Genomic DNA, 10,313 nt, shown 5'->3' on the forward strand with positions numbered 1-10,313 from the left:
GATTGCAGATCAAACCCTAGGAAGGGTCTCCAGCAGCGGTTTTCCTGCCTTCTCGACCAGAAGAGACAAGATCGCCCCTGCCTGCCTAGCTGGGATGCTGGGGACCCCCAAAAGCACTTCCCGGAGCCTTGTGTTCGCATGGTGGTGGGGACCAGCAGCCGGACGGCAGCTGGGCGGCAGAGGGCAGCAGGAGCCTGGGAGGGTGCCGGGCTGTTCGCAGCCGGGATTTCTCTTCCTTCCCTCCCCTTCTCCCCACCTACCTCACAGGTCCCCGGTCGGAATTCCCGCTGAACCGCCGCTCCGGAGCTCCGGCCGGGGCAGCGGGGAGGACGGGCAGGAGCGCCTGCCCGGTGGGCGAGAGCATGGACATGTGAGTGGGGGCAACTGGGGAGGAGAGGGAGGAGGGCGGGGAAGGCACAGCCACATCTTTGCGGGGAGGGAACGGAGGGTTAGACCCGTCCAGGAAGGAGAAGAGGTCCAAGGGGCGCAGCTCATCTCACTGTCCCTCCATTAAAGCTCTTCTAGCACGCAGGGTTGAGGAAGAAGGAGCCTCCTGGCTGATGTTTTCCTAAGATCTGGGCAATGAGCTTGTTTTGGAGGAACGCTGATAGTCCCCATTCCCCAGAGGGGAATAGGAGTGATCTGCGAATAAGAAAAAAAAAAAAAAAAAAAAAAAACAAACACAAAACCAAAACTGACAGCCAGCTTTTGGAGGAGAGGAATTGAGGCATGGCTGGGTGGAGGGCTGCCCAGGAGGCACTGCAGGATTGCTCCTTAGCAAACTGAGCTTGAACTTTTCAGACCCCTCACCAAATGGACTGGACAGAGATCCTAAACCAGCAATTCATAGAAATGGCCTGCTGGTCCAGAGCCAAAGGGAGCCAAAATTCCCTTGGTTCCAAGGCGCCCAGCCCCAGGGCTGCTGGGAGTAAGCAGACATTGCTCAGGGAATTCGCCCGTGCTCCTTCAAACTGATTCCTGGTTGATGAATCTCTTTGGCTGGGTGACAATGCCTTGCTGGAACCTGGGTAGTGCTTGTGTCTTCATTTCAGCTGTCCTCCTTGTTCATGAGTGATCCAAGCCAGAAGTTAGACCTGCAACTAGGCCTCCTGTGTTGGATTCCATTAGACAGTGCACAAGTCACTTGGGAAGTCTCCCCTGAGTTTGGATGACCTAATTTTGTGCAATGTCATAGTTTACTTGCCATGTTCACAGGCACGTTCCTTTTATCCTGTGGGCCTTCCTCTTTTTTGGAGTGATCAGTTCCCATCCAGTCCCAAGAAAGCTTTTCGGGGAGATCAGATCCCCCGGTTATCCCAAGACATATCCCAACAATAACATCAGCAGATGGGATATCCACGTCCCAAAAGGCTACATGGTGAAGCTGACCTTCAGATATTTCGACCTGGAGCCGTCTCAGTCCTGCTTCTATGACTATGTTAAGGTATGTGCATAGATATCTGGGCCACGGGGTGGCTGGAGATGGGAATCTAGTGGCCACCACATGCAGTGGCTCTTCATTCACCAGGCCCCCTCTCACACTTCCCACAAAGGAAAGGGAAGGAGTTAAGATAGAAATGGGTGGAGTAGCTGGTCCCAACTTGTGGCTGGGTAATAGTGATGCATGAAGCAGGCTGAGTCTTACGAGGCTACACTGATTTCCCCTTAACCTTGACAGATCAAAGCCGACAAGAAGAACTTGGGCCGATACTGCGGCCAGCTTGGGTCAACCACAGGCAATCACCCAGGAAAAAAGGAATTTGTATCTAAGGGGAACAGGATGCACCTGGCATTTCACTCTGATTTCTCCAATGAAGACAATGGCACAGTGATTCCCTACAGGGGCTTCCTGGCCTATTACCAAGCTGTGGGTGAGTAGGTCGTACCCTCAGCATGCGAAAAGAAGCCTGTGTGGCTCCACCAATTTCCCTCCTTGTCAGTAAAATGAAGAGAAGTTGTAAGCAAGGTTATGAATCTCGATGTACTTTCAGTGTACAGCAGAGAGGTTTAACGCTTTCCTCTCCTTGTCCCTGCATCTCCTATGCCTTCAGATCTTGACGAATGTGACCCTAAAAATGCTGTAGAGGAAGATGAAAGGCCTCGGTGCCAGCACTTCTGCCACAACTATGTGGGTGGCTACTTCTGTTCTTGCCGGACTGGCTACCAGCTTCAGAGTGACCACCACTCCTGCAAAGGTAAATTGAAATTTTGAAAGATCATAGGGTTCCAGGGAAGGAGCCCTTCAGCCAGGAAGAGTGGGAGAAGTGACTTAGGGAGCAGTTGACAGGGCTGCAGAAGACACAGCTCCACAATGTGACCTCTACTTTCTTCCTCTACACCAGTGGAGTGCAGCAGTGAGTTGTTCACAGAGACATCTGGGTACCTGAGCAGCCCTGAGTACCCCCAGCCTTATCCTGAAGACCTCCAGTGTAACTACAGCATCCGTCTGCAAGAAGGCCTGTCTATCATCCTCAAGTTCTTGGAACCTTTTGAGATTGATGAACACCAGCAAGTCCACTGTCCTTATGACCAGCTCAAGGTACTGGAGATTAGCAAACTCTACTTCCCACCCTGCTGCCAGACCTGGACAGGAATTGTGGGGACACCGCTATTCGAATGAGAAATATGGGATCAGTACAAGGAGAATGCCCCAACACGAAGAACTGAGCTCTTCCCTTGTCCCTCCCTCAGTGTGCTTAATAACCGGTGTCCTGAGGTCAGAGGCTCTGGGTCACAGGCCCCGGTGAGTGGAGTCAAAAATTCAACCTTCTTCCAGTTTTATCTCCCTTTGATTTAATCTCAGTATTTGACAGGATTGATAGCTCTGCTAACTATGACAAGGGAGAAGCAGAGCTTATAGGTAGCTCAGCCCTTTGTTCAGATCTGTCAGTGCAGACACCGGCAAAGACAGGTCACACAACCAGCCCTGTCCACTGTCATAGGCACTGTGGCAAACTTGGTCTGAATTGACATAGGGGTAACTGGGGCAGAGGCGTGTGTGTTTCTGTCCCTGTGATACAAGTTTTCCTCATCAGATCCAAGCACGAGGGAGACAGATTGGTGAATTCTGTGGCAAGGAGTCGCCTGGCAGCATTGAAACCAACAGCAATGAGGTGGACATACTCTTCCTCACTGATGGGTCAGGGTTCAGCCGTGGCTGGAAGATCCACTACACCTCAGAGAGTAAGACATTTCTTCCCCAGAGGCTACTACAGCCTATCTACGCCATTTGTTAATACCAACTTTCTTTGTCCCGTTCTCAAACAGAAATACGGTGCCCACAGCCTGTCCCACGGGATCAGTTTACCATCATCAGAGACCTGCAGCCTGCGTATCAATTTCAGGACTATTTCGTTGTCAGCTGCAAGACTGGGTATAACCTGATGGAGGTGAGATCCCTTCTCCACTCCCTTCAGCCATATTCTGGCTTCTCTTCAGTTTCTGTAAGTCTTTCACCTCTCAGTAAAACTTTCTTTGGAGATTTTGCTCATGGCAACCTGTTGCAACTTCTGTTTCATCCTTGCTTCTATCGGCTTTCTTCCCGTGTTTTCTCCTTCCTTTCTCCTAGCTCCCTTCCTCATGCAATTACTATTTCATGAAGCCCCAGTAGAAGATGAGAGACAAAGATCCCAGGAAACATTGGTAAACAAGGGTACGTCTTTGGAAGGATATGAAATCAGGTTTGAAGTGGAAGATGTTACCTGCCTCCCTTCCCATCCTATTGCCAGGAGTGGGTAGTGCCCCAGACTTGTTTTATGGTTGCCGGTTGTTGATATCTTGGCCTGCTGTGAAGAATTTGTAGCTTGTGGCAAACACAGGATAGTGGGAAGGCAGCAAAGGGAGAGGACAGCAACTGGAACAGACTGCAGAGGGGTAACTATTGGACAGCAGTGAAAAGATGGGCAGATAGGATAGTATTTTAATGTGGGGAAGGGAATGTAAGACTCTGTACAACCAACAGAGATGTTTTTCTCTCCCATGCAGGGCAACCGAAAGCTGCTGTCCTTCACGGCTGTCTGCCAGGCTGACGGGACATGGCATCAGTCCATGCCGCGCTGTGAAAGTGAGTGATCTGAGAACGGGGATTATGCTCCCTGCTGTGCCCCCACTCTCCCCCCAAGAACATGGGGAGTTCAGCCTCTGTGACTCAATTTGCCTGTGGCCATAGACTCATAGATATGCTGGTTGGAAGGGCCTGTGGAGGTCACCTAGTTGACTTTCATTACATTTTCCACTTGCAAAAACTTGAATGTTTTTCCTCCCTTAAAAAAGTGTGTAAAATATCACTAAAAAGTTGATATGTTGCTGTAACATCTAAAAGCAAAAGATCCCAGTTTGGGATCCGTTTTGGAATACCCTCTCTCTGCCTGCTGTACTAACTGGTCCTCACCATCCTTCACGTCACAGCCACAACACAATCCAAGTCAAGCCTAAGCCTGCAGGCAGTAAGGCGGTCTTTGATTCACCTCTTTTTTTTTTTTCTTTTTTTGTAGTCGTGAACTGTGGTGACCCTCCAGACCTGACCAATGGGGCATTCAGCTATGTTAACCAACCTGCAAACAACAACTACCAGTCAGTGATCACGTACCGATGCAATGAGCCATATTATCACATTGTCACCGGAAGAGGGGGTGGTGAGTCCTGATCCCAAGCAGACATTGAAATCTGTGCATGGAAAGATCTCTCACGTTTCCAGTTAGAATTGCCTCTGCTCCTCAGGCTTAGGGCTCGTGGTTTTCTCCTGTGAAGGCTCCCCAGTCTTTCCCTGGCTCTGCAGCATAGTTCCTGAGTCTCTTTATCTTTGCCTGTTCCCTCCCTGCTTCATTCCCAGAGTCTATCGCATCCCTCCTCCATGCTCTCCTTAAGTTTTGCAGGAGGTCTTATTCTCTTATCTGTAGTTTGATGGCTAAATAACATACACACAGAAAAATTTCTGATGAATGAAATCATCAGAAAATGAAAAATTTTCATGCAGCAGGCATGAAATTGAGGCAACGTTCAAAACCATTCACATGCACCTAAGATATGATTTGATGACACAGGGGCTTTGGTTACAAGAACAGTATAAACAGTTCATTATTTCCTTGCCTTGGCTGCTCATTTAGCCTACACATACACACACACAAAAAAAAAAAAGTAGATTTTTAAGCTGAATCAGTTCCTGGCTATGGTTGCCAGCATGGACGCACAGTTGTGCAGCGTGCCTGAGAGGGGTGGCACGCTAGCGCTGGGGCCAGGGGCAAGCAGCTAAGGAGTGCTTTAAGTTGGTACTAATGTTGAATTTGATTATTCTTGCATCTGAGTTTAACTCCTTCATAAAGAGTCAGAGCTCAATCTCATCAGAAAAAAAAATCAGGAGCAAGTAAATATCAGCACCAGCCAAATTGTGGTGGGGAGTCACTGTGATTTAGTCAATTTTGAAAGAGAACAACAAACGCATTCTTGGAAGCATGTACTACAGTGTAAGTTAAATTGTATATGAATTGTTTTTAGTCACCAGCATAAACTTTCTAAGAAAAGCAAGAATGTTGGAGGTTTGTGGGTTTGTGTTGAGAGGTGACATGCAGGTTAGCTGACCTGCAATATAGACTCAGAAATAGATACTGAGCATGTACAATAACTGGTGCATCTTTTTCCTGTTTCTGGAACAAACCACCTTGTCCTACTCTCTGCAAACTACAGAGACCAGAAACTTGAATCTAAAATCCATGTCTTTACTTCTTCTCTCCTGTCTTTGGGCTAAATGAGGTCAAACAGTGCTCTGTAAGCATGTGGACAACTTCACTCAGATGGCTCTTCAGGCTTTTCTTCTACAGAAGCAGTGCCTGAGCTTTACTGGCCCCCTGGAACTGAGATGCTTCGAGATGTATATGTCATCCGAGAGGGAGACATTCCAGACTATACCACAGGGGGCTTTTCCTGGGAAAAGGTGCCTTTGGGATGGAAGGACTGAGTCCAGCATGTGGGACACTTTGGAGAGAGGAATCCCTTGAAAATATTCCATTCCATTCCATTCCATTCCATTCCATTCCATTCCATTCCATTCCATTCCATTCTATTCTATTCTATTCTATTCTATTCTATTCTATTCTATTCTATTCTATTCTATTCTATTCTATTCTATTCTATTCTATTCTATTCTATTCTATTCTTCCCACCCCATGCCTGCAGGCCTGGGTCTCATTCACTTCCCTCTTACCCTACAGACAGATTCACCTGCTCTCCCGAGGGAACCTGGGTGGATCAAGATGGCCAGGTGAGGATTCCTGCCTGCTTGCCAGGTCAGTAAAAAACTCTGATTTTGTCTGCTGTTTACCAATTCATGCTTACAGTCAGTACAAAGCTGCGAAAACACACAGGGAGGGGAGGGAGGATAAGGGTATCAGTGAGGTAGGACAGGGAAATCTATTCAGGAAGGCAAAAACAAGGTGAAATTGAACAGTGATGGTGTAGGAAAGAGAGAGACAAGTCAGGGCAACAGAGGGTGTCATGATCTCCTTGCATTTCTTTACAGTGTGTGGGAAGCCAGTCAGTCCCGTTACTGAAGTCCAGCGGATCATCGGCGGCAAGTCAGCAAAGAGAGGCAATTTCCCTTGGCAGGCTCTGACTGGCATCCACGGACGAGGGGGTGGTGCGCTCCTGGGCGACCGCTGGATCCTGACCGCTGCCCACACCATCTTCCCCAAAGGGGCAGCAGGGAACAATGTAAGCCTGGAGCAGCTGGCAGAGGAGGCTAACATATTCCTCGGCCACACCAAGGTAGAAGAGCTCCACAAGATGGGTAATCACCCTGTACGTAGGATCTTTATCCATCCAGATTACAACCCTAAAGATGACCACAACTTCAATGGGGACATAGCCCTGCTGGAGCTGAAACACCCGGTAACCCTCGGCCCTACGGTACTGCCCATCTGTCTCCCAGATACTACCAACACCACATTCTACATGGACGGGCGCATGGGCTACGTGAGCGGCTTTGGTGTGGAAAAAAACTTTATTTCAAATCATCTGAAGTACATTAGCCTACCAGCGGTTGCTCGAGAGAAGTGTCAGAGTTGGCTGGACAGTAAGAAGAGAGACATGCCTATGATTTTCTCTGAGAACATGTTCTGTGCTGGATTCCTCACAGTCAAACAGGATACCTGCCAGGGGGATAGTGGGAGCATCTTCACAGTGTTAGACACACAAAGTGGTCGCTGGGTGGCTACCGGTATTGTTTCTTGGGGTATCGGCTGTGCCGAAGGCTACGGCTTCTACACCAAGATACTCAACTACTTGGACTGGATCAAAGGGATAGTAAGGGAGGATAGGCTCTAGATGTTGCTGTCCTACTCGCTGAAGAATCAGTGATAGCATATACATTTCCAGACACAGCATATCATATCTAAAGCTTTTGATGATGTCGCAAAGGCTTTTCAAACACACAGACCATGTAACCTTCATCATGAGCACTTCGAAAGCCACCATATTGTTTGATGAACTCTTGGTGATACCATCAAAACTTACCAAAGCTGCTGTACCATTGGCAGCTTGTGGAACACCTTTGTGGACGTTATAGTTTTACCAAATCTTATTACTGGGTGAAGCCTTAATAATATCAGGAAATCTCACGACAGCTAACATGTTATTGTTTCAAGTGCTGACGATATCACCAGACTGCTGCAGTCTACTTTTGTACTTTATTGTGTGGGGAGCTTGCAGGGCAGCAGACTTTCTTGAACGATGTGGTACTTTGTGCTGAGTACAGTGTGCATATGCCCATTGGCATCGGTGAGATTCTATGAATATTAAAATCATTGCTGGAGAAATCAGGTGTGTTATGTTTTTCTGTCTTTGTTTTTAACAACTACTAGATATTCCCCATCACTGAAGCAACTTACGGACTTTATATAGGGATCGCTTTACCTACCACTAACGCGTTTCCAGTTCTGCAATGGCATGTGGCAGTTTCTCGCCTGTCACAAAACTACCATTAGATTACCCAGTCTGAAACTCCAGGCAGCTTCGAGGGAGGCAAAAATAAGTTGTCTGTGTAATGCCACATTCAAGACACATGGAATACAACAACCAATCTCATGGAGAAAAGAGCCCAGGAACTTTTACTGATGAGAATTATAGGATTATTTTTTTTATATATACTATATGAGATAAAGATCTGACCGCAGGACAGCAGCTCTAAAAATATGCTGACTCAGAGAGAAGATATCCCCTTTTGTATTGTGGCTAATTTCTCGAGTTGTCTCTTGACTAGTTTTGCTACTGCAAACAACCTACTTTTTTCCTTGTGAATTGCTGAGAGAAATGAAGTCCGCAAGACCTTGACAGGGGAACTCTGGGATTAAGGTCACAGTTGCCTTCTTGCACTGTTTACTGGGAGATCCAGCTCCAGATCTTCTCAGGTGTCAGTATCTCTCATTTGCTTTTGAGATAATACACCCTGGAGAGTGATCTGTGAAATTGGACATGTGAATTCGTCCATGATCTCCAGAGGTCAGAATTCTGTTGATTTTTCCCATTTGTATGGGCAAGAGTGGAGCAGGAGAAGCAACAAGAGCATGGAAAAATAAGGTGTCCAGTTGCCCAGGAGCAATGGATAAACCCTGGTCTGGGGGAGGGAACGGAGAATGAGGCATATGCAACAGGGGGGTATTCTGGGTGAAGAACAGGGAATTTCTGGGGTGCTCAGTGAGTACAGGTGACAAGAACTACAAAATACCCAATTCTTCAGTCTTTGTAAAAATTGGGAAAACTGACTGAGAAGCCACCTTAAAGAATCTCCTGCTCTGCAGGAAACTAGGAAACTTTGGGAAGCTGAGGCATGGAGCATAGATTATTTGCCTAAAATCCCTATAGGAATCTATGACCCTTCTAGGAACAACAATCCCAGCTGAATAAGTATCTTTCCTGTCTCCTGCTTCTGGACCGTTCAGCCACACTTCTGTTTGTCTTCTCCTCTGCTCTCCTGAATTGATTTCAGCATTTTCTCTTCCTCTCCTTTTCCAGAAAGACTGGAGTTAATCAGTGAGCTTGTGAGTAATGATGCGACACTGCTTGCTTGAGCGGCTTTGTGGTCATAGAAGCTAAGGAAACGTCTTACCTTAGTTTGAAGGTCACTTTTTTTCAGAATTTTAAATAGATTAATCTTCCCCAAATTGTACTTTGTTGAGCTATTTCTACTGCTGAAGTATCCATCACATACTAAAGCAGAAGCTTCCTAATAGCCAGACATAGCAGTCTGTAAGATTTCCAGTGGCTTTTGCCCACGATTACCCCAGATGTTTGGGCATGTCTGTATGATTTATGAAATTCTAATATATACTGCGAAGTTATAAAATATTGTTACAATGGCACCACTGCATCATTATTGTTTCTTTGCCAGTACATAGTCACTTCCACACGAGAGGAACATGGGCTAAGATTGTAGCCTGGACTAGTTACCAGGAATGGACTCTTGCCTTTTGTGCTCCGAAAGATGAACGCTGAGATAAGTCCACCTACGTAGCAACAAGAACGAATGGCTACAAAACGTCATATTCGTTTAAAGTTGGCACGTACAGATATAAAAGTAAAAAGCATTCAACATCCTGTGGGTCACAGTTCCTCAGGAATGCGGTATGAGATCCTTGGTTACTAGCCCAACAACAAAATAACCTTTTGCTTGTTACAGAAAATTGAAAATGCAGGAATCTATATGAAAACTCCCAAGAACCACACACATCCTCCTCACCATTTCCTAGACTCTCAGAAAAGCTTAGGCTGGAAGAAGAGGTCTCCAGTCCAATTCACTGCTGACAGCAGGACTAATATCAGAGCCTCCAGGGCCTTGCCCGAGCAAGTTATGAAGATGTTCAGGGACAGAGGTTCCCCATTCTTTTATCACACTCATTCCAGGGCAGACCCACACCCCGGGAAAAAGTGCAATTGGAAATCCCCTTATTGTAATTTGTGCCTACTGTCTCTTGTCCTCTCACTGTTCCTGTTTTTGAAGAGTCTTGTTCTGTGTACTCTCTTTCAGATATCTTTCAGATACTTTAGGTATCTGAATACAGCAGTTAGATCCCCCTCTTAGCCTCCTCCCTTTGAAGCTGAACAAACCCGGCTTCTTCCATCTTTCATCATATGCCATCTGCACCAGTTCTCTGGCCATCTTAGCAGAAAGATATCTGTGAGTGATATAGGACTTTCTGAAGCAGAAGATACCCCTAACGCATGTCAGGTAATCTTCTCCCACAACACTACCTTCCCTAAATCAAGCAACCTTTATTTCTTATCTTACACAATGAAATTTGACAAATAAAGCCCTGAGGACAGGT

General features: G+C 46.7%; 1 protein-coding gene across 1 annotated transcript; it reads left to right on the top strand.

Annotated features, from left to right (window-relative positions):
* Positions 1-362: 362 nt before the first annotated feature.
* C1R (complement C1r) lies at positions 363-7,799 on the top strand (the record flags this gene model as incomplete). Its single annotated transcript, XM_082484608.1, has 11 exons — positions 363-370; positions 1,216-1,444; positions 1,679-1,871; positions 2,052-2,195; positions 2,343-2,539; positions 3,036-3,183; positions 3,268-3,389; positions 3,985-4,063; positions 4,494-4,634; positions 6,207-6,281; positions 6,515-7,799. 11 exons carry the CDS (start codon positions 363-365, stop codon positions 7,315-7,317), a joined length of 2,139 nt encoding a protein of 712 aa, XP_082340734.1. The 3' UTR covers positions 7,318-7,799.
* Between the last annotated feature and the right edge of the window lie 2,514 nt (positions 7,800-10,313).

This window comes from Vanellus vanellus (genome assembly GCF_965231255.1).
Source record: "Vanellus vanellus genome assembly, chromosome: 1".
In the NCBI taxonomy this organism is placed as follows: domain Eukaryota; kingdom Metazoa; phylum Chordata; class Aves; order Charadriiformes; family Charadriidae; genus Vanellus; species Vanellus vanellus.